Genomic DNA, 23,258 nt, shown 5'->3' on the forward strand with positions numbered 1-23,258 from the left:
TTGTTGCGGTACTCGAGCAGCTGTGCACCTTCCCCGCATCAGCACCGCGCGCTCTCCTTCTGAAAGCCGAGTGCTTATCTACCCGGCTTTGTGTGCCACTCCTCATCTAGCCTACCAAAACCCGTGTGATAGCCTACGTTTGGTACAGATTCACGACATTGTAGTTCACCTCAAAGGAATCCGTTCGCAGGTGAGTTGTCTTCAAAAACGCATTTGAATGTTTTAGACGATGCTGAAACAGTTGGAGCATCTGTGCTCTATTTTGTTGTTTGCTTGTTTGTGAACTGCGTGACGCCCACCAAACTACGGCGTTTGAAGAGTAAATCGTGTTTATAATCTATACATAATAAGCATATAGTTGGAAATGTTCAGACTGATATTGTTTGTTAGGCTATATGTAGGCTATATTTTGAAAGCAGAACGGGACGTTTGCAAACCGCACAATTAATACTTCATGTCTGGAGGGTATATGAACAGTTATGACGGCTTGCCATGCAGTGCTTGCCTTAAAAAAATCGCTGAGCATAACATCAAAAAAGATTATCGTTGTCTTTTCAAAGACGTCACTGGTGTCTGGGCTGGTGATAAACAGCCTGTTTTGGTTAATGACTGTTTCCCCCTCTGTTCCCAATTTCACATTAGATTTATATCGCCTTTATAGGTTCGCAAAAGGGATATACTTCATTTAGTAAAATGGTAAAACTGGGGAGTAATCTTCAAGACAAAGGAGCCAAAGCGGCTAGCGTAGAGGATGGTTTCCAGAACGTGCCCCTCATCACGCCTTTGGATGTCTGTAATCTCCAGTACCAAGCCCCAGACAAGGTAAGGTACCTTTGCCTTTCCCTGCTGTTTACTAACAACCCTGCTTTATATAACCCAATTAGTCCCCAAATTATTGTTCCCTCTGAGGCAAATGAGAGACCATTACCCTTCAGATACCCTAGAATGAGATTTTTTAAGTATAAGTATAAGTATACTATACTATATATAAGAGATTATTTTGTTATTTGGATGTCCCCAGTATCAACACAACATAGATAGAAACACGTTGCTGTCATGCTATTGCACCAATAGCTGTATGGTCGTCCAATAACACAAGAAAACAAGAAAACAATCCAAGTAATGTATTTTCCTGCTGGTTTTATGGAATATGTGATATGCTTTCTAAAGAAAGGTCAGACAGAAAGGTGTTCTCTTGGTCATTTGTTTTGAGGATTGAAAATACATGTTTGTGTGACCATTTTTCTGGAGGAGATGAAGCTGATAGCTTTGGGACATGACTGTCTTGTCTGGTATGTCTCTGTAATAAATATTATTGTGATGTGCAGTATGTTTGAAATAGAGCTTCAGTCCTTGTTCAAGATTCTGCTGACAGAGCCACATTCAAGCTGTGACTCCTCACTAGACTTGCATGTCAATCATCTCAGTCACACACACACACACACACACACACACACACACACACACACACACACACACACACACACACACACACACACACACACACATTAACACACCCATGCACATGCACGCACACACACACACACTAACACACACACACACACACACACACATACACACACACACACATTAACACACATATGCATACACACACACACACTAACACACACACACACACACACACACACACTCACATACACACACAAACACACTCACATACACACACACATTAACACACACACGCACACTAACACACACATGCACACACACACACACACACACACACACACACACACACACACACACACACACACACACACACACACACACACACACACTCTCAAGCACGCAGACACACAACCCCCCATCACTCTTCCATTATGTTGCTTAGATGGATATCTTCACCCACCCCCCTTTGTCTTGTTGTCATATTTTACAGGGGGTAGGCTGGCGTCCTGCCTTCTCCCTGTTATTGGATAGTCCTTGGGGAGGCTGAGTCTTTATTGACCTGCATAACAAACAGATAGGGTGTGGGGAGTGGGCGGGGAGGTGGGAGAGAGGAAAGGAGGGATTGGCTCACTTCAGAAAGCAGACTGAGGCTGATTGGTTGAAGCTGCATGGAGATGCTGAATATTGGTGATGAACCTTCTGTTACAAATCAGTGTCTACACTATTCATCTGGTGAGTCAAAATACACAGGATTTGATCTGTCAGCCTTGATCAGATTCAGCTCAGATTTGGCATGATTTTGGTCTGCTATGATTTGATTTGGTCTTTATGTGGGTGTGTCACTCAGTGATGGACCTATGGCCCAGTGTTTAGATGGTCTTGTGGATGAATACAGAGTGCATCTTGTCCACACTGTCCTTTTATAGTTAGATGACCCTGAAAAAACACCCTTGGTTTAACAAAAATTGAGGACAAACATGGTGAGCAGATCTGTATTATTCTTGGACTATTCTCAATGATTCTGCTTCTTTGTGACCACGCACAAACATAGACAAATATAAGCTACCAACCAAGCCTAACAAATCATTTGATGGCGACATGTCTAATGTATGAGGAAGATGAAATCCACTTCTGTTTAGATGATGTCTACATGGGATGTTAAGCACAAAAACTCATCACAGAAAAGTGGGCTTGGCTACCTCCTGTGTGGGAGATGGAGGGAGCTTGGGGGTGTAGGCAGTGGTTGGTAGATGGGGGTTGGGTAGTGTGAAATAGCATAGAGATTTGGAGCAATTCTCCCTGCTTGTAATGTATTTGACTTGAACATCGAGGAGGGAGTCGATGCTGTAGACAAGACTGATGTCATAAAGCTGAAGTAGATGATCAAGGTCCACCAGCATTCACAAAATTGTGTGGAGCAGTATGGCTTCCTTTATGGTGTCTGTTTTTTTTAACCTCAATATCATCTTGGCGAAGAAAAAAGTGAAGCAAGCTACCAAGAGCTGTGAACTTATCATTTGCTGCTGGTCAGGACATGAAAACATCCTGGCGCCACCCTCGATCTTCCATCTGGAGAGGACTTCATGTCTGTCTGTGTGATGATGATGTGGAGACCCTCCCTGCCTCTGACCGGGAGCCAGGCCCCGAGCTCAGGCCAGGGGACAGGACAGCGGCCAGGCCAAGACCAGGGCAATCTGTTGGCAGCCGCCGCCCGGTGAGGGATTGGGGAGGAATTAGCGCTGATCCCATCTGGAGTGGCGCGGGGTGGGCTGGGGCGGCAGCAGCGGGGGCCTCCCGCACACTGGCGGGGCTGCGGCTGGTTGTTGCCGATGCTGCTGGTGTTTGTCTGCGCTGGAGGCTCTCTGCTGAGAGAATCCGTGCAAATCAAAGCTGCAGCGTTTCGGCCCGTGTCGATACAGCGCGGGAACAACAACAGCTCACCTCTGCTCAACTCAACAGCAGCAGCAGGTTGTTGTTGTTGTTTTGTAAGCCTACTGGTGCTGCTGCTATTCTCTTTGATTTCACACAAGCTTGGAGACAGTCCACAGATGAATCCTGAATGAGTATCCATAAAAAGATACACATCACAGGGGGTGTTTTTCTAGTAGAACTGTTTTCCATGCAACATATTTCCACCACAGGGAATGCATTGTGAAGCAGAGCTCTTAGTTTGCTTTATCGTTTGCTCCACCTTTCTTGACCCTGTTGCCCGTGTTCCCATTTCCACCTCTCCTTCATTCGGACAGGCTTTAGGTGTCCATCACTTTAGGCCTACACTAAAATCACCGCCCTGGTCTTATATAGCGCACCATTTCCCAATTAAGTTCTTTGCCATTCTTTATCCACTTGTCATATTTATGGGACAAGCATCATCGGTCTGATGGATCCAATCTGTCAGCGCCCCCAACCCACCCCCTGCTTCACTCTGGCACATGGCCCAGCCTTGCCAAGTGGTGTAGATTATTAACCCTGCATGCCCCAACTCTAACAGCTGCAACCAAGTGGGGGAGGTGGAGTTGGAGGGGGTGGAGGGTGATGCCAGTGATGACTGGGTGATGGAATGGGGCAGGAGAGGTATGGAGGCAGCCGGCCTGTGACAGCAATCTGGAGAGAGAGAGAGAGAGAGAGGGAGAGAGAGAGGGCGAGGAGCAAAAGAGGAAAAGAGAGGGAGTGATTGGACAGACAGTCGGTGGAGGCGTAATTGTGGAGTGTGTGGCGAGTGGTGGAGGGCTGGTGTGGCAGAAAGGGTCATTAGGGGACATTAATTTCCCCGCCGATGGCGAACAGCTGCACAAGCCAGTAATCACGGCCAAAAGCCTCCCCTGATCTGCCCCCTTTTTTTTCTGGAGAGCTGCGTCAAAGCTCATAAACGAACCGATAAAAGTGACAGTTAATGTCTAATTAAATAAGTTGGACGTGGGACTCCTAAGGCCAAGGAAGGCAAAATCAGTGGGGTTCTTTCAGAGAGAACTGGAGTTGCATACGATTTCAGTTCAAAGAGACATTTTCTTGACAGGATGTGGTGGTGATGAGGGTAATGCATGTTGTGTGAACTAAAGTGTAAAGTCAGTAGACTAGTAGAAGTCTTTGAATTGTTAATGTCATCCTTTGGTTAACTAGTTTGTATGCAACTGGGAAGCTGAAATGTAATGAGGCATTTGTGCGAATGGAATGTTTATGTAAGGCCTCAAGGAACAGACACAAAAATGTAAAATATTTTTGTCCATGTCCGTTCAAGTGTTAACAAGAGGAGCGTCTGCAGAAAAACAAGCTATCAAAGCTTCACACCCTAGTTGTTGAGGATTTTCCATATTCAGCGCACTGCAATGTCAATGTTAGTTGCGATTCAGTCTCTCACTTGTCTCTCTTTTTCAGTGCCATAAGTGCTTGTTTACTTCAGCCTCTACTACTTTAGTCTTAAAGTGTAGTTAGAGTTCTGCCCTTCAGCCATCGTTGTGTTTTGTCTCAGATGTTCCCTGGCGATGTTCTCTGGTGCATCGTTGTGTTTAATCTGAGATGTTTCCTGACGATATTCTCTGGTGCATTGTTGTGTTTTGTCTGAGATGTTTGCTGACGATGTTCTCTGGTGCTGCTGCTGCTGCTGTGTGCAGGTGGTGGTGAAGACCAGGGCCGAGTACCAGGCGGAGCAGAAGAAGGCCAAACTCAAGGTGCCAAAGGTGGAGGAGTTCACCATCAGCATCACCGATGGAGTGTCCGAGAGACTCAAGGTACAGTGGGCTTTCTGTCCATAATAAAGGGCTTTCTTTCTTTCTCTCTCTCTTACCTTCTTTCTCTCTGCAGAAATACAGGAACACACGCACACACACACACACACACACACACACACACACACACACACACACACACACACACACACACACACACACACACACACACACACATTCACAAGTATGAAGACTCAATTATCAAGACTTGATGCGAACATATTAATTTCAAAGAACTCTGGTCCCCATTTGATGCAAGTTGTCCTTGGGTACAATTTAGATGTACATAGAATTAGGTGTCATGTCAGGTAGGCATATTAATGAGTAAAAGTAGTAGTGGTAGTTTTATCTTTCATGAACTGCTTAAGCAAATGCTGCTTAGGAGGCTTACAGTATTATGAAGTAAGATCAGAATGTGAAAAAAGGCAAAGATATTCTTATGCTGTCTTTCAAGCCAAGGACACCTTTGAAACCAGACTTGTTCCACACATTTTATGTCACATTGGGAGACAGGAAACTTTGTCTGGCATAAAGCTGTCATGACAGCAGACACTAAAAAAGACAGATTTGTCACAGTGTGACAAAAGCAGGTCTGTCTCAAGACAACACAAAGACTGCCAAATCACCTGCAATGCTGCATGTGTGTGTCATAATTACCAAAGTTGAAATGGCAGCAGTGAAATCTTGCAATGTTCTGTGGTTCATTGTTTTTATAAATACACAAGCATTTGCAGAAAAAAAACCCACTTATCCTCATCACATTATATCTGTTTCCACAGACTGTGTTTATCGCTGGTAATCTCACCAATAATCACATTTTTCATATCCACATCTACTACAAATCTGCAGTACTACTTACTGGCAGGTTACACCAGGCACATAACTGATAAGTCTTCTAAAATGATTTTTACGCTCCGCTAACGAAACGCTTCAGTTGCACACCTGGTAACCTCACATCATCGCAACATTTATTTTCATATCCACATCTTCTATACACCTGCACATCTTACCCTCTGCAGCGCTCCTTACTCCTCAACCCTTGAATTATTCTGGCCTGCAGCCCGTCTACAGACCCGTGGGTGGCCATCGCATCTGAGCCATTTAGCGCACACAGAGGAACAGGGGAATGAGGTGTTATGGAGAGGAGGCAGCTGAGCTCTAATGCTCCCAAAGGGCCAACAGGGGGGTTGTGCTTCTGAAGCTAACTAATGTTAAGAGATGGGAGTGCCCAGGAGAGGAGAGGAGGAATTGAGGGAGATGGGGTGAGGAGAGGAGAGGAGAGGAGGAATTGAGGGAGATGGGGTGAGGAGAGGAGAGGAGAGGAGAGGTTAAGAGAGGAATGTAGACGTGAGGAGAGAAGCAGAACAAAAGAACGAGTGTTTGCAAGTGTTTGTGGAAGTTTGACTCGTAGAATAAAGGTAATTTAAAGAGCGGGCCAAGGAGAGCGGCATTATGAATTCAGGAGAAGGAGAGAAGCACTGAAGCCTGTCTTTTGAGGGGGAGTAGCGCTTCATCAGCGTTGCAGTTTGGGCAGGGGGGGGGGGGGTCCAGTGAAGCTTCAGTGATCACATTTTGTGTTTGCTTTTGAAATAGAAAATAGCACGTCCACTGTACGCTGAGAAGTGGGTAAGACATAGGCAAGGCCTCACCTAACGCAAGCACTGAACCGTTACATGTAGTCTAAGAAATATTCCAATGAGCACAATCTCCTGCTGTCATGTCAAGAAAAACCTATTTGGGTTTTTGGAACTCATGTTGATGTCTGCTGTATTGAGGATAAAGCTCCATTTTCAGCACCATAGATAGAAGATGGTTGAAGACTGACTGTATTGCTGTTGAAATACTGTATACTGCATGGAAATGGAACTGGGGAAATGGAAATGGATAAAAGCTGTCTAAAGTGACAAGGCCCCTTTAGAGTGTCTCTGAAAAGGCAATGGAAGAAGATCTGCTTCAGCAAGGTAGTGAATAGAGAATTGGGCAATTCCACGGAAAATTGACTTTTTGTCACATCCATAACGCCAGTGAAATGCCTTGGCATTTGTATGATGTGAATGATAACACAACTTTTTTGTGCATTTTTTCTCATGTACATTCTTCAGCCAAAAATAGCAAATGCTCAAATTTCATGTAATCATTTAATGTATGATACTGATTCAGTGGTACTTTTTACATTTTGGTTAAATGCAATATAGCGCTAAAATATGACTTTCTTTCTCATCCACTATTATGGATTCCTGCTTTCCAGCTGATTCATTCTTGGTGTATTGTATTCAGGAGCCAACTCTGGTTCAGTGCAATGTTAAGAGTTCAGAGTTAAGTGCTCAGGCTCTTGAGATCAGATGCGGGTCTGATGCAGGCCTATTAGACAGCGTTAGGGAGATGCTGTGCTGCTCCTTGGCAGGGCTGATGTGAATGGACAAGGCCCTGGCGGTGTGCTGATAGCCTGAATGGACGAGGGCCTGCCTCTGCGCTGGAGATAGCGTTGACGGATGGCGCCCGCGCCCTGGGCCCACTCTCCCGCGATTGGTCCCAGGTGTGTGCCCATACAATTCCCTGCAGCGATTACATCTGCAAATGAAAGCGCCGTTCCCTCCTCTCTAAGCCCCACCCCTCCCACATCCCCTTTTTTCAGACAAATCAGACAAAACAATGGAAGCTGAGCAACAGAGGTCTCTCTGGTGTGTGATGCTTCAGAGCAGAACTTATTAGCATAGCTTGTTAAAGTTTAAAAAAGGAAATTACAAAGATGACTCAATTAAGGGGGGGGGGGGGGGGTGGAGGAGGAAGAAGAGGGGGGAGGAAGAGGGTTGAGGTGAGGGAAAATGGGTTGGCTTGGGTGTCTGTTTGTAAAGCTAATTGCTAACACTGAACGGCCGCAAGAGGCTTGCTGTATGGAAGCTGTCAGAGTAAAAGTATTGTTTCATTGTACCCAGTCAAGCCTGATATTGTGGTATACAGTACAGATGTCTCAACTCTAACAAATCTTCAGTTTAAATATATTTTAATTTACTCTAAGCTGTACACTAAAAAGGACAGGAATCTTTTCAAATCTAAAGTAGAAATGCTAACATATTTGAACATGCCAACCATATTCCCACCTGCTGTTAATAGCTGCAAGCATTATGCATTAAAATACTACTATCGAACATCTACATAAACAAATGACTGAATACACAATGTTTCCATTGCCCTACAGTATTCTATTCAATGTTGGTATTTTTTCCCCAGAAAATATACAGACTTTTATTAGCTTGCACTACCTGTGCATGACTGTCCAGACCTATCAGAGATTAAAGTATGAAAGCCCAGGGGTTTGTATGTATTTGCATTCTGGGGAGATGAGCCAAATCCTCCAACAATTATATTTTTGCCCTACCAACAAGACCAGAGATGAAAGCAAAGAGAGGGTGTGCAAGCAAACTCTGATGCGAGAGATTTCAGCTGGCAGAATAGAAAAAGACAGTGTGTGTGTGTGTGTGTGTGTGTGTGTGTGTGTGTGTGTGTGTGTGTGTGTATTCTGTGGCAGATGCCAGGGGGTATTGGTCAGAAGCTGAGATCCTGACATATCCGCCTACACAGCAAGCGCTATTGTTTAGTCTACCATTTTGTAGCCACCTGAGGGAGACTGAAGAGTCAGAGATACGTGGGCGGAGAGAGTGAAAAAAAGAGACAGACTGAAAGAAGATTGAAAAAAACCTTATCTCATTCATTTCCCAATTCTTACCTGACTGTGTGTGTGTGTGTGTGTGTGTGTGTGTGTGTGTGTGTCTGTGTGTGTGTGTGTGTGTGTGTGTGTGTGTGTGTGTGTGTGTGTGTGTGTGTGTGTGTGTGTCTGTCTGTCTGTCTGTCTGTCTGTCTGTCTGTTTGTCTGTATGTATTAGAATGAGCTGACAGTCTGCACTTGAATAGACTTCTACACTACAGCAGTCGCTGTTTCTTCACATGTCTGTCTGTGAGATCTGCTCCAGTAGTTCAGCAGTCCAGGAGTCTTCCAAGGACCTCAGCCAATCCCCTTGCAGGATGGCCGCATGTGCACAATTAAGCCCTCTGGACTCTGATGCTCATGCCTGGTCTTAACTTGTGGTTATTAAGTGAAGCCGGCTCTGTGGACACTAGCCAGCCGTGTGTGTGTGTGTGTGTGTGTGTGTGTGTGTGTGTGTGTGTGTAGATATATAGATAGATAGATTGATAGATAGATAGATAGATAGATAGATATATAGATAGATAGATAGATACTTTATTGATCCCCAAGGGGAAATTCAAGGTCTCTGTGTGTGTGCGCGTGTGTGTGTGTTAGGGGTGGGGTGGCATCCTGATCTAGCCTGCCTGGCTATGAGCCTTTTTTTACTTATGAATGCTGTTTGTTGCTTTGCCATTTACTCTATGCTTTGGCAAATCCGCCTATTGTCACTGTACATGTCAGCAGTTAGCAGAGCCTTAAATTTAAGTCTACATATTACCCCACAGACTTTTACTTACATTTCCTCAGCGTCATGCTGATTGAATCTGACAGACGTAATTGAATTACTTCCTGAGCCTTGGTGTGAAATTTGATCCCATTTTGTTTACACAAACAGTCTTTGTTTTTACTCTGCCTGTCAGATCATAAAGTGTCACACAAGTAGAAAGGCATCTCCACTTACACAAATTACATTTTGCTGCTACTATATATTTAATAAAGGAGCCATGCCTTTCGTTTCTCCGATCGGCTTTTCTGTTCTCCATATTCACTGAGCATGACTGCAGTATATGTATGCAAAGATGAGTCTGGCCCTTGGCTTGCACTTGTCTGAGCTCTGTAGTCTCGTCGTGGTGCCAGCGTGAACCCTCCGCTTGGAATCAGACAAAATAGAGTAATCATTGGGGTGTGTGGGTCCCGTTGGCTCCATGCTGTTGTCATTTGTCATGTTAAAGGGGACACGGCATCGGAGGCCCTGGAGGGGAAGGCGCAAGGCTTTTGTGCGCCGCGACTTCCTGGAAGATTGATGAGTCCAGATGGCTTTTACTCTGTTCGGAGTCTGATTAATTTCACTTCTCTCTTTTGTGAAGGAATAAAAATCCATCTCAGCCATCTTGCGTCTTTTCTTTTTTGTGTTCTATCCCCTCCTCCTTCTCCTTGTTGTCTACTTGAGCTGGCAAAGAAAGCAGGCAAGAAATGTCAAGGTGTGTTACTAAAATTTCACGTTTAAAATGTATTCCATTTTTGATCTATTTCAAGGGAGAGAAAAAAAAAATTAAAAAAATAGTTTGAAAGGATGAATGAATCCTCCCCAAGTGTTGATTCAAGGTAATTGATTTTGTTCAGGTGCTTTGATTGCGAATGCCAGGCGCCCATCATGCCACCTCCCATCTTCTAGTCTCATCTTTGCCCCCTGGCACATGGTTGGTGAGGCGAATTCCTCACCCTCTCCTAGACCCTGTCCAAACTAGGTAAAGCCAGGTAAACACACATAATTATTTCTCTGTTTAGCTCCTTCATCCAAATTGAAACGCTGTATGCCGACACTGAAAGTGATATTTTTCGGAGATAAATTTGAACACTCCGGGTTCATGTTGTAGTGTGTACAGGAAATGGAAAGTAAAAAGAAGAGCTTCAGATATGATGATGTGTGGCTTCCATGACACTGATAAAAGTTAATGTTCCAGACAAACCACCAACAACAAACACTTTAATGGTCCTTCATAAAAGTGTTTTATAGTGTTCTAGTCTGGACGCAAAACTTTTGAAAAACATTACGAAAGCGATAATGTGTACTGAGATCATTTTCACCTCAAATATGCATATTTCTATTTAACTGGCTTAATGTGGACATGACCCTAGTGTTTCCTGTATGGCGTAATGTGAGGAGAGCCCAGGGACCAATTACTGCTCACAGTATTGCTGCCAGCTCTCCTCGTGGGTTACTAATGTCGCTAAGGTCACTGTCTCTGTGGATGCTGTCCTCGTTGGGCAGGGAGGACTCAGCGACACCCTGTGGCTTACACTGTGTGTGTGTGTGTGTGTGTGTGTGTGTGTGTGTGTGTGTGTGTGTGTGTGTGTGTGTGTGTGTGTGTGTGTGTGTGTGTGTGTGTGTGTGTGTGTGTGTGTGTGTGTGCGTGCGTGTGTGTATGTGTGTGTGTGTAGATGTTTGTACAGTTGCAAATGTGTAGGTGTGTGTGTGTGTGTGTGTGTGTGTGTGTGTGTGTGTGTGTGTGTGTGTGTGTGTAAGTACTTGTTTGTATATGTATGTTTGTATGTACATCTCAGGGGTACACAACCTCAAGAGCCAAGACAATAAAACTGACTGTAAAGAGACTAACATTGATCACAGAGAGAGGTTAATACGCAAACAAAGATACAGAGTGTGTGTGTGTTTGTGTGTGAGTGTGTGTGTGTGCCTGTGTTTATGTTTATGTTTATGTTTATGTTTATGTGTGTGTGTGTGGTATATATTAATGAGAGTGACTTTGTGATATTAACGGTAGTTTTGGCTGTTTAGCTGTTGGGGAGAGATATAGTACCCCCACCACACACACACACACGCACGCACACACACGCACACACACTCACACACACTCACACGCACACATAACCACACTCTCCTCACTTTTCCCCTACAACTTCATATCCAGCCACCCAGCCACTCATTAGCAAACCAAATGTGGCTGTTTTGCATACCCTCTGAGCCTCGTTAGTGGAGTATCTCAGGGAACAGGTAGCATAGCAGCTTGGGCCTCTTCTCTCCCCACAAAATCCACCACAGCGCTAACAACAAACCTCACTGGAAGCCATGAACATCTGAGCAGGGAGGAGAGGATGAAAGTGAGAAAATAAAAGCAGAGTGGCTTGTTGTGGCTTTTAAGTCTCTTGCCCCATCCAGAATGCACACACACACACACACACACACACACACACACACCACACACACACACACACACACCACACACACACACACACACACACACACACACACCACACACACACACACACACACACACACACACCACACACACACACACACACCACACACACACACCACACACACACACACACACACACACACACACACACACACACACACCACACACACACACACCACACACACACACACACACCACACACACACACACACACCACACACACCACACACACACACACACCACACACACACACATCACACACACACACACACACACACACACACACACACACACCACACACACACACACACACACACACACACACATTGCACTCTCTGTCAGTATTTTAAGTGTAATGAGCCTTAGGGGAGCCCAGATTTTTATCTCATAAAAGAAAAGTTTAGAAGGAGCAACCAAGGACTTTGTTCGTTGTGAGAGTGTTTTCTTTCTTTTTCATGCTGGCTCTCCTGAGAGAGCTGGCCTGATTGAACGCCATTAACATAATTATAAACGAACCTGCGTGTGCGGTGAGAGGACGAATCCTCTTCATGCTCTAACCTGGAGTTCTAGTTATTTTTTATTTTATTTGTTCTGAGCCTGGGATAGCTCTGCTCAGGCAATGCTGTGGGTTTGTGCTTTATTGATACTAAAATAAAATGGCAGACAGCTGTGGTTTTCAGTGGGGGTACAATAATACTGTCTACACAGAATAAACTACAGGTTCACATTTCCTCTTATGTGAGATACCATGAGAGCTTTTGGCTTTTTACTGATGGCTGTGTGTTTTGGTGTGTTCACTGGTGTCTGTGTAAGCATACTGTATGTGCATTTGTGTAGAGAGGAAATGGAGGAAAGATAGGTGTTGCTCAGCGGCTGTTGACTTGATAGGGTGGAACACCCACAGGAGAGGTGTGTGTGTGTGTGTGTGTGTGTGTGTGTGTGTGTGTGTGTGTGTGTGTGTGTGTGTGTGTGTGTGTGTGTGTGTGTGTGTGTGTGTGTGTGTGTGTGTGTGTGTGTGTGTGTGTGCGCGTGTGTGCGCGCGTAGATTCCCAGGGTAATGTTATTGTATGCGTCATATTGCTTCTCCCTAACCACAGGACCTCAGTGATGTTTTACCTCTCTCTCTCTCTCTCTCTCTCTCTCTCTCTCTCTCTCTCTTTCTATCTCTCTCTCTATTTCTTTCACTCTCTCCCACATCTCTCACTGTCTTGCCCTTGCAATCATCTTTCTACTCTTCCCACCTCCCCCGTCTCTGCCTCTCCCTTACATTTGCAGTCAAGTCACTATGTCCCTGCTCTTACCTATTCAGCTCACACACCGCAGAACAAATACATTTTTTTCCTCTCAATACCATCAGACCCCAACTCAATATCTGTCAGCTCAAGCAGATCATTTGCCAGCGACTAAACCTACTGCATCAGCCTCATGATTAACTGAATAGATAAATGCATCGCTTGCTCCCAAGCTCCGGAGCTCAATCAGCGCTCACGTTTCGTGATCCTGGATCCTGTGTGCATCTAACTGAGGCCCATTGATTCAGTTATTGACTCAACTGCACACCTGGGGCTTGGGCTGGAACTGTTTTCAGCTGTGTGGGTGCCAGAGAAGTTGTCTTGCCACACGGGTCTTACACACACACACACACACACACACACACACACACACACACACATACATACACACTTGCACACATACACATACACATACACATACACATTAGGGGTGTAAATATTAATCGATTCGTATCGATGCATCGATTATGCAGCCGACGATTCAATGCATCGATTCGTCCGCAAGAGTATTGATTAATGTGTTTATTTTGCCACCTGTTTGTTTGCCTATCTATTTTCAGCATTAGCTCCGACCTTTCTTTTTCTGTCTATGGCTCCGATGTAAGCGCACTACCTAGTCCTAAGCTGCGGGTGGCGCTAACCTCATTATTGTCTACTTCACTTATACTTCACACCACTTCAGACGCATTCGTTACTTACGTTTCACACATTGTTTTGTTGAGTCTGACTTTCAAGAGCGATGGTACCGTTAGAGCGTTCTGGCAATGAAAGTGAAATTTTACACGCTCCAGTCGGCGTCAAGTCATGGGTGTGGAAGTATTTTGGCTTCAGAAAAACAGATGAAGCAGTGGTAAGAGATGTTGCCGTTTGCAAAGAGAAAGACTGTTGGTGTGAGAGAAGATACTGCGGCTACGTCAAATCTATCCGCACACCTGAAAAGGCGCTATGGTATTAAAGGCGAGAGCACGGGCTTCCAAGCCTGCCACATCACTGACAACGTTTTTCACTCAAAAGTTGTCGAGCACTTTGCAAGGCCATTGCATTTTTTTTATATGCAAAGACATGAGGCTGTATTTAATTGTGTCACAGAGAACGAAGGCTTTAGATACCTGCTCCTACATTCCAAACTTTTGTTGATTTATTTGAAACTTCATAGATATCATGTAAAAATATTGAGTATCGAATCGTATCGTGGGGAATTCAGAAGTATCGAAAATAATCGAATCATTGGCTTAAGAAATCGATATTGTATCGAATCGTCATGAAGACTCCGATTTACACCCCTAATACACATACACATACACATACACACATGCACACACGCACACTTACACATACACACACACACACACACACACACACACACACACACACACACTGAGACACATGCAGGCACAATCCCATTTGTATGCACACACACTCACATGCATACACCCAGATGTCTCTCACTCTCTCTCTCTCTCTCTCTCTCTCTCTCTCTCTCTCTCTCACTCTCTCAGATACAATCACACACACACACACACACACACACACACACACACACACACACACTCTTTGACATATACGGGCACAGATGACTTCTTGGAAAGGGGTCTTGCTGTGCCTGTGGGTTTGTGTCAGTTTGCGGCAGCATAAAGAATCTGAGGTGGAGAATGAGACTGAACAAGGTCAATGGTGACAAGGAAAAGCCATTGAGCTGACACTTTAATATCCACACCATTAAGCCCATAGGGAGGTGGAGGCCCAGCCTGTGTGTCTCTCTACAGTCATCTTCCCTCTCCCTCTCTCACTCTCTTACACACACACACACACACACACACACACACACACACACACACACACACACACACACACACACACACACACACACTGTCTCTGGTTGTGCATCTTGGGAGAAGCTTGTGACAAGTGGGTTCTGTGTGTACGTATGAGCGCATGCTGGGTGAGTTTTAACACAGAGCCGGGGTATCATCCACAGAGGCATTAAGTCGTTAATGCAGGATAATACTAATAACTCCACCAGAGCCTATCAGACAGCAGCGTGGAGAAGCAGGCAGGCAGCATCCTGAGCCAATGATTATTAGATGGAGAGAGGATGGAACATCCGGAGGTGTTAAAGAGGACAGAGGGATAGGGAGAGATAGAGAGAGAGAGAGAGAGAGAGAGAGAGAGAGAGAGAAGAGTGTAGTGAGAGTTCACAGAAACGGTTTGTTCCATAGAGGGTGGTTATGAGTTATGTAGCTGCAGGGACAGAAAAGCACAGAGATGCTGAAAAATGCAGTTCAATGTGAACTGTCTCTGAACTGCCACTAAAGTGACATTCTCTAGCAGAGGCTTTTAGGTACAGCCTCAAAGTCAGTATTTCCCTCATTAACCCTCATTAAAATTAGTATTTTAATTTAAAAAGCACCCATATAGGCACACATAAAAACAAATACAGACTTGGAAAATGCATGACAGAAGTAGATGCATGACCTTTTAGTAAATACAGTATACTAATACAATTTAATATTACATGATTTTGGTCGCAAATAGCATTTTATTAAACCTACGATTGCATTTGTTCCTTTCTCTCCTAGTACAAAATGTCAGTTTGTTGAACCTTTTATGAAATATTAAGCAAAAATGACAATTTGATGATTATTTAATTAGGCCTCAGCCTTATGCTTAGCTATTGGCAAACCTGGGTCAGGGATGTGACATGCAGATTTCTGTGTCTTAGTCCATTACTTTGGTTTAAAATAATTTCAAATGATTCATAAAAAGCATAATTTTCATTCAATAAAACCTGTATAAAAAAGGCAAATAAATGTTTAAAGGTTATATCAGCGATAGCGGGGATACGTCATTTCTGTTGATGTTCAAACAAAACAGAGAGCTAGCTCGCTACTCCCTCCCCCTCCCTCCCGTGCAATTAAAACTCTCCTAAACACGCATCTCGTCGGTTATTGGTTGAAACACTTTATTTTGCCTTTGAGTGGGTTGCCAACCCTTGTTGGTAGCAATTGTTTTTGTGTACAGATCTCGGAGCCTAGGCTGCCTACAGAGACGCGTTTTTTTTACGGCCTGCTTATGGGGCAGACAGCTAGCGGATCGTTAGGAAAGATTAGATGAATGTGATAATTTAAGTTTAGGCCTGAAATCGCTGATACAACCTTTAAGTCTCAATTTGTTAATTTATTTTCTCAAAACTCACCATTCAAGGAGAAGTCCCCATTTAAGGGTGTATTTTTCAAAAATGTCTCCCAGGGGGGCATGCTCCCAGAGCCCCCTGTTGTTGAGTTTTCAACTTTGTGCTTAATACTTTCTTTCAACCAGTGGCCGCCACTGGTATAAGAGATGAGGAAGTTATAAATCGGTCAACTTTCAGCGGAGCACCACAGAGTGGGTTAACACATGACACACGCCTGTCCTGCGTGAGGCTGGATTAGCGTTGCCTCCGTACTCCCCCTCCCACTCCCCTGTAAGCCCCGTTTGACTATAGGCTCATATAGGGACCTGCAGACATGAGAGGGAGCCGAGCCTCTCTAATGCCTCCCAGCTCGCCACCGACTCACAGACACAGAGTAAATCCCAGCCTGGGATTACGGGTAACTGCCTGTGGTATGGATTATACAGACATCAAATTCACAGAGACAGATCATTGTAACACTAAAAACAGCAACAGCAGTAGCAGTAACAACAATAACAACAAAATCCACAACAACAACAACAATAGCAAAAAGCAGCCACAACAGTCTTGATTTTGACCAGTGGAATATGTTAAATATGAGACAAAAAAAAAAAAAGAAAACAGCAAGATCCTCATGCAAACAGATGGCGCTTTGTCTGGGTTGGCAGTGCGCTGCGATGTTTTGGGCTAAAAGTGACCTCATTCAGTCATGCTCCTGTCCTTGTTTGGGCGTTTGGGAAATTTTTTTGTCCCCTTCTTCTCAGGCTGATTGTGGGCGTCCTGCGGGGGCCACTCTAATGTGAGTGAGCGCTGTTATCTGATCCCGTCGCACTCAGAGATGATTCGGTAATGACTAGGCGCAGCAGTCCCTTCTCTGGCGAATATAGAAAGCCCAAAAGCGCCTTCCAAAAATATTCTGCGAATGATTGGCACACCGTGGTGTGTGGCGTGATTTGTTGTGGAGGTGGACTGACCCAAATATGGATGGCCATTTTGCACGCATGCACACACACACACACACATACACACACACACACACACACACACACACACACACACAAACACCTGGCAGTGTCAAAGGCAGAGAGGATCATTTAGCCTCCAAATGGGCCAATTCAGGGTCACCCACAATCAGATACTCAGAGAATTAATCCCCATCGCTGGAAAAGTATGATTGCACTGGCGCAGAATGGAAAAGATAAAGGTCATGTGCTTATCAAGTAACCTAGTTTTTTTGCCGTGCCATCCATTTGAGACTTTGCCAACACAAATCTGATCAGTGTCTGGTGAAAGAGAAAATTCTATTTGTGTCAGGAGTATTGGGATATAGGTCCCTATTTATAGTTGTCAATTGTGAAATTTCATATCCATACATGGTTATTGTATGGTTATGAACATGATTTAATCCTGATTTTTCCTCATGTTTCCAGATCATCTCAGTACCATCCACGTATAATACTGGAATGATTGTGATTCTGGAATGATTCTATGTCACCATAGAAGGTCTTTCATGATGACACACTGTTGTGTGAATGTGTGAATGTTTGTATCAGTCTGAGTGTCTGTGCCTGTCTCTGGGTGTTTGTGTATGATAGAGAGAGACAGAGACAGACAGAGAGAGAGAGAGAGAGAGAGAGAGAGAGAGAGAGAGAGACATGCAAGCAGAGAGAGAGAGAAAGTAAGCAACCTTGGTTTAGCCTTGTTTCGACCAGCCTTTCCCCTGCCGGGTGTCTTGTGTGGTACCACCCGTGGGCCTGTCCTGTTCCAGGGTCGGCCCGGTGGCAGCTGTGAGGTGGGGGAGGTGAGCTCTTAAGTCAGCACGCTGAGGAAATTAGAGTTGCCGCATTAGAGAGAAATCCCCTGGAGGTTTAGGGTTCATTGAGATTATGAATAATGGACAAAGGGCAGTGTAAATATTTATAGACCTTCTGCTTCGAGCGGTATGGAGAGAGACCGGGATTAAAAGACAAGGAGAAAGAACACTCAGGATGTTACACACACTGTAGGCATTTTGTTTTGGCGCATTTGACCAAATTCCAGTTGTGAGAACAGTAAATGATATGATAGCTCTGGGTGAGCGATGCCTATCGGAACCAGTCAGTGATAGGACAAAAAGAAGAAGAGGAATGACTGCATGTGCACCTAATAGTGGAAAGGAAAAAATCATTGTAAACTAAGGTGCTTTCTCAATCTCACAACAACCTTGAGGAGAAATGTGCCACTCATCTCCATCTCCCACCACCCGTGTGCTTCTTTTTCTGTGGCTGCTTGAACTAGATTTTTTGTACTAGTTTTAATTTGGTCACACCACCCATTCTGTCTTTTAATTAGTTGCCAGAGTGCGAGTGGTTGGTCACAACCATTAAGGCACTTGGTATTGATGAGTGATTTCAATTAAAAATAAAAAATTCCATCATTTGGATTGTGGAATGTGCAGTCAGTCAGGCGTCTCGGGGAATGTCTTTTGTGAGGGGCTCTAGGGGACACTGCACCGTACGCCCACAGCAATTGTCTTTTACTGGGGCTCCATTTGTAGATAGTCTATTTACAGTATATTTTACTTTACAGTAGGTTCATCTGTCTCACACACTCACTATACACCCCCCCCCCTCTTTCTCTCTCTGTCACACACACAGCTATATTGTTGACACATATAGACAAACCCTCACACACAGTTGACTGAAGTCTTTGAAAAAGCCCATTCTCGCCTCTATATCTTTCATTTATCCTTCCTAGTTCATTAGCATAATTCTAATTAAGCAGTACTCAGAAACACTCTATTTCATATGCTGAGGCTGAGAGGCAAGACATTTTTACTCCCTTTCTGTTTTAATCCGCCATGACAAAGTAGTCTCGACTGACAGCAGGGGGTGGGGAGTGGGTGGTATACACGCCTTCCAAGCGGCAGATTTCGCCGGGCGGGCACGTGTACGCGCGACTACGGATTTCCTTGTTTGCATCACTTTTTTTGCAACAAATGGGCTCTGGCAGATCGCGTTTCCATGGCGAGCCCGCAGACAAGGCGATTTGCTGACAGTAATATGAATAAATTAGCGTGCCGCTGGAACGAGCTCTGATTTCCTATCGCTCTCATTTCCTCAGTCATTTTCACTCCTTTTTTTGTGGCATTCGCTTCTCTTTTTCTGTCAGTAAGCGAGGCTCAGCGTTCTCCCATTGTGAGCGTTAGACTGGAGAAGAGGGGCTTGTGCTGCATATTGAATCTCTGTTGGGTGCAGGGATCCATAAGCATCAATGCACCTCACAACACAGAGGAGAAAAAGAGAGAGAAACTGAAAAAGAGATAGACAGTGATACAAAGGATAAACAGACAAAGCCTCTGTTTCACTTCAACCTAAAGGATTTTGGATATGAAACAGAATTCTTTTTCCACTTCCTCTAAGTCTTCATAACATGAATGAAATCAGACACACACACTCTTGTAGACTCACTGTTGTTCCTTATTTGCAGGTAACCATCCTCATCGTGCTGGCTCTGGCGTTTCTGGCCTGTATAGTGTTCCTGGTGGTGTATAAGGCCTTCACTTATGACCACACCTGCCCTGAAGGCTTCATCTACAAGGTAAGGCACTGGATACTAGGTACTGCTCATAAGTAGTGATGGGCAAATTAAGCTTTGGTGAACCACTGAGTGTGTGAACCAGTGTGAACCTAGCGACACTAGCTGAAAAGCAAAAAGATGGCCGCCACACATACATTTTTCAACATAAAAGTCCTTAGCAAACCAATATTTTTGGTTACATATACTGGTTGGGTAAGGACTTTTATGTTGAAAAATCTACATGTGGCAGACATATTGGATTTTTTCATTAGTGTTGCTAGCTTCACACTGCTGTGGTTTAGTGGTTCACCAAAGCTTCATTTGCCCATCACTACTCATAAGCATGTATATGTACATATAGTAGTAGGCCTTTATTGTATGCAGCGATGTGACCTGTCGTCTGTCCATTGATGTGAATGTTTTCTCTTAACATGCCATTGAGCTTTCACCATGCCGTGGTGCTTTCTTTCTTGCCCCCCCCTACCAACAGCATAAGCGTTGCATCCCGGCTTCTCTGGAGGCGTACTACAACTCCCAGGATGCCAACTCGCGGGGACGGTTCTACACAGTCATCAGCCACTACAGCATGGCCAAGCAGACCAGCTCCCGCTCCGTCTCGCCCTGGATGCCAGCGGGTGGCGGCCCTCACGACGCCAAGCCGCCCAACACAGACAGCCAGTGAGAGCCAGCCGCTCAGAACCTGCTCCACTCCGTTTATTTCTTCATTCCTTCAATCAATCTACAGGTCTGGAGCCCAGCAGTGTCTCTCTCTCTCTCTCTCTCTCTCTCTCTCTCTCTTTCCTTCTCTCCCTCTGTCCCTTCTCAATCATCACAACATCTGTGGGATCCATCTGAGAATCAGTAGATGTTAATCCGTCAAATCTCACCACAATCCTCCAACCATACCAGCTAGTTTAGCAGAATGCGTAGTGCCTCATTCTTCTTTACTCTTTTTCTCTCCTCTCTCTCTCCCTCTCTCTCTTCCTCCCACCATTTCTTTCTGTGTTAATGATCTCCTTGAGCTCCATTCATTTGACTGATGAGTCTAATTGCTGTCTATTTTTTTTTATTTATTTATTGGTACTCCTATTTCTACTTGATGAAAGAGGACTATTTGTATAAAGGCATGATCTTAAAAACACATTCTTTTTGTTTTGTTTTTGTTTTTCTGCGTTGTTGTCAGAGAGCAAACAAAGCTCATTCTTAACTTGTAGTTTAATGACTTAATGCTCATTTCCGAAAAATGTGACAAGATCCATGCTATGAACAGGCTCAAGATGAGTTCGTTTTTAATCTCATTCTTAATATTGTCCACATTGCAGCGTCAATATACTGTACATGTTCTGTAAAAGAATTTTCCATGAAGAAAATATATGTTTGTATGAACTGCACATGGATGACGACAGTTATGCTAATATTGATGTTAATGAATTATCAAATCACTACTTTGTATTTTACCATGAGTGTCTGGAGAATGAACACAGCTTTTAATCATCGTACTGTAGTTCCTGACTTGAACCAGGACGGGCATACTCCACCACTCATTACGGCAATAGTATGTATCATTGTGCATAGTGCTGTTAAATATATTGTTTTCTCATTGACTGGAATGAAAACAAACAAACAAACGAAAAAACTAAAAATCTGCAGCACATTTGTAATATGAGAGACACATTGTCTGTGAGATGCTGAGCCACAGGAGGAAGAGTTCATTTAGATGAATGACACCTTGGAGAATGGCTTGGACATGGATCAGATTGGTGGAAAAGCATCTGTCTGTCTCTGTCTGAGCTCCCTTTGACACGCTTAGATATCCTCACTGCAGTTCAATTTCATTTCATTTTTTAATCCGTTGTCAGAAGAAGAAGAAAAAAACAGGTTTTGAACTATTGTGCTGTCGTTAGTTGATATGTAGCAAAGTGTGGAGTATCTTGAGTGTGTATCCTTTAGATTTGGACAAAAAACAATAAAACATGACGTGTTAAGTAAACAGTGTGCTCTGTCTTCTTCTTTTAGTCCACCTTTCTCTGCCTGCAAGATTCTGAGGGAGGGATGGCGAGAAAGTGAGAAAGAGAGAGACAGAGAGAGAGAGAGAAAGAATATGTTTGTGGACTGTGGTAAGAGATTGGCTGAGTATTTCTTATTCCACAATTAGAGTAATTAGCTGCCTCTGTTGTCTAGACAATGCTGTCACCATTATGTTATCCAAGCACCAGCTTGAGACTCAGCCACTCTACCCCATTATGGATTAAATAAACAAGCCGCCCAGCTTCACTGGAGAAACAGTGTAGAAGGTATTAATTTAACACATCACAAATGCTATAGATCTTCTGGCTAAGGTGTGATCTCGGAGCAGAAGAAATGCTTATATTACAACGTAGTGTTGCATTAAACTTCATGACATTCCTGTTTGTTAGATATATGAAAAAACCTTACCAGTCTAAAACGTATTGGAACACAGAAACAAAACGGTCTAAAATTGGCCTTCCAATTCTCATACCGTATGTTGCCCTATTGATTGATTGATTGATTGATTAATTGATTTGTCATTGGTTGGTTGGTCAGCTAGCCAATAAATTGAATGACATAAATCTGATGCTGCAGAGTATTCTTTCCTTACTTTGGCCCTTCTTTGAATCGAAACACTTTGCTGTTCAAGAGACCGATAAATGCCTGCGCCATGGGAGTAAAAAAAACAACAAATTTCATGGACACCAGAATTGGCTGGATTTGTCACAACCCTGCTGGGTTTGGATCAGTGCCAAATTAGTTGCATGCTCTTTGATGCTTTGATAGCTTTCAAGTATTCAGACCATTCTGAATACAGGATTAACTTTGAGCTCCGTTCTGTGATTGGGCAAAGAAATCAAAGACTGTTTTGTGTCCGAGAAATTAGTTTTTCCCATTGCCAGCACTGAATTGGGGTCATGCTCATTCAGTGCCAAGCTTGAAAAGCATTTCTCAGACTGTCACTGGAGTTCAAGACCACAACATTAAGACATCAGAGGTCTGAGTTACTATTTTGTGTCAATATCTTACTTCTTAATCACGTAGAAATAGTTTAATATCTTTCATAACAACAGCCCCTTAGTAGTTCTAAAATGACTCTGACACACAGCCTCATGGGCCATGTTGCTTAAATAGGCATTTTACCCAGATTCACCCCCTATTGTTCTATGAATGCATTGTTTTGGCCAA

The 23,258-nt window shown here is 44.0% G+C and overlaps 1 protein-coding gene across 1 annotated transcript; it reads left to right on the forward strand.

Annotated features, from left to right (window-relative positions):
* nsg2 (neuronal vesicle trafficking associated 2) lies at window positions 1-22,010 on the forward strand. The gene is made up of 5 exons (XM_076274068.1): window positions 1-190; window positions 662-822; window positions 5,022-5,138; window positions 19,971-20,081; window positions 20,551-22,010. The coding sequence occupies exons 2-5, from the start codon at window positions 694-696 to the stop codon at window positions 20,740-20,742; spliced, it is 549 nt and encodes a 182-aa protein (XP_076130183.1). The 5' UTR covers window positions 1-190; window positions 662-693; the 3' UTR covers window positions 20,743-22,010.
* Window positions 22,011-23,258: the final 1,248 nt, after the last annotated feature.

This window comes from Alosa pseudoharengus, unplaced genomic scaffold (assembly GCF_046254945.1).
Source record: "Alosa pseudoharengus isolate Yale_2024_CS ecotype anadromous, Long Island Sound unplaced genomic scaffold, YU_APseudo_1.1 YU_APseudo_1.1_scf_8, whole genome shotgun sequence".
Lineage (NCBI taxonomy): Eukaryota > Metazoa > Chordata > Actinopteri > Clupeiformes > Clupeidae > Alosa > Alosa pseudoharengus.

What these genes read in the sequence shown, in the direction of transcription:
- nsg2 (XM_076274068.1), top strand. Translation starts at nt 694, where the DNA reads ATGGTAAAACTGGGGAGTAATCTTCAAGACAAAGGAGCCAAAGCGGCT. An exon ending in GAGTGTCCGAGAGACTCAAG is followed by an intron (nt 5,139 to 19,970) that starts GTACAGTGGGCT and finishes CCTTATTTGCAG; the next exon opens with GTAACCATCCTCATCGTGCT. An exon ending in CTGAAGGCTTCATCTACAAG is followed by an intron (nt 20,082 to 20,550) that starts GTAAGGCACTGG and finishes CCCTACCAACAG; the next exon opens with CATAAGCGTTGCATCCCGGC.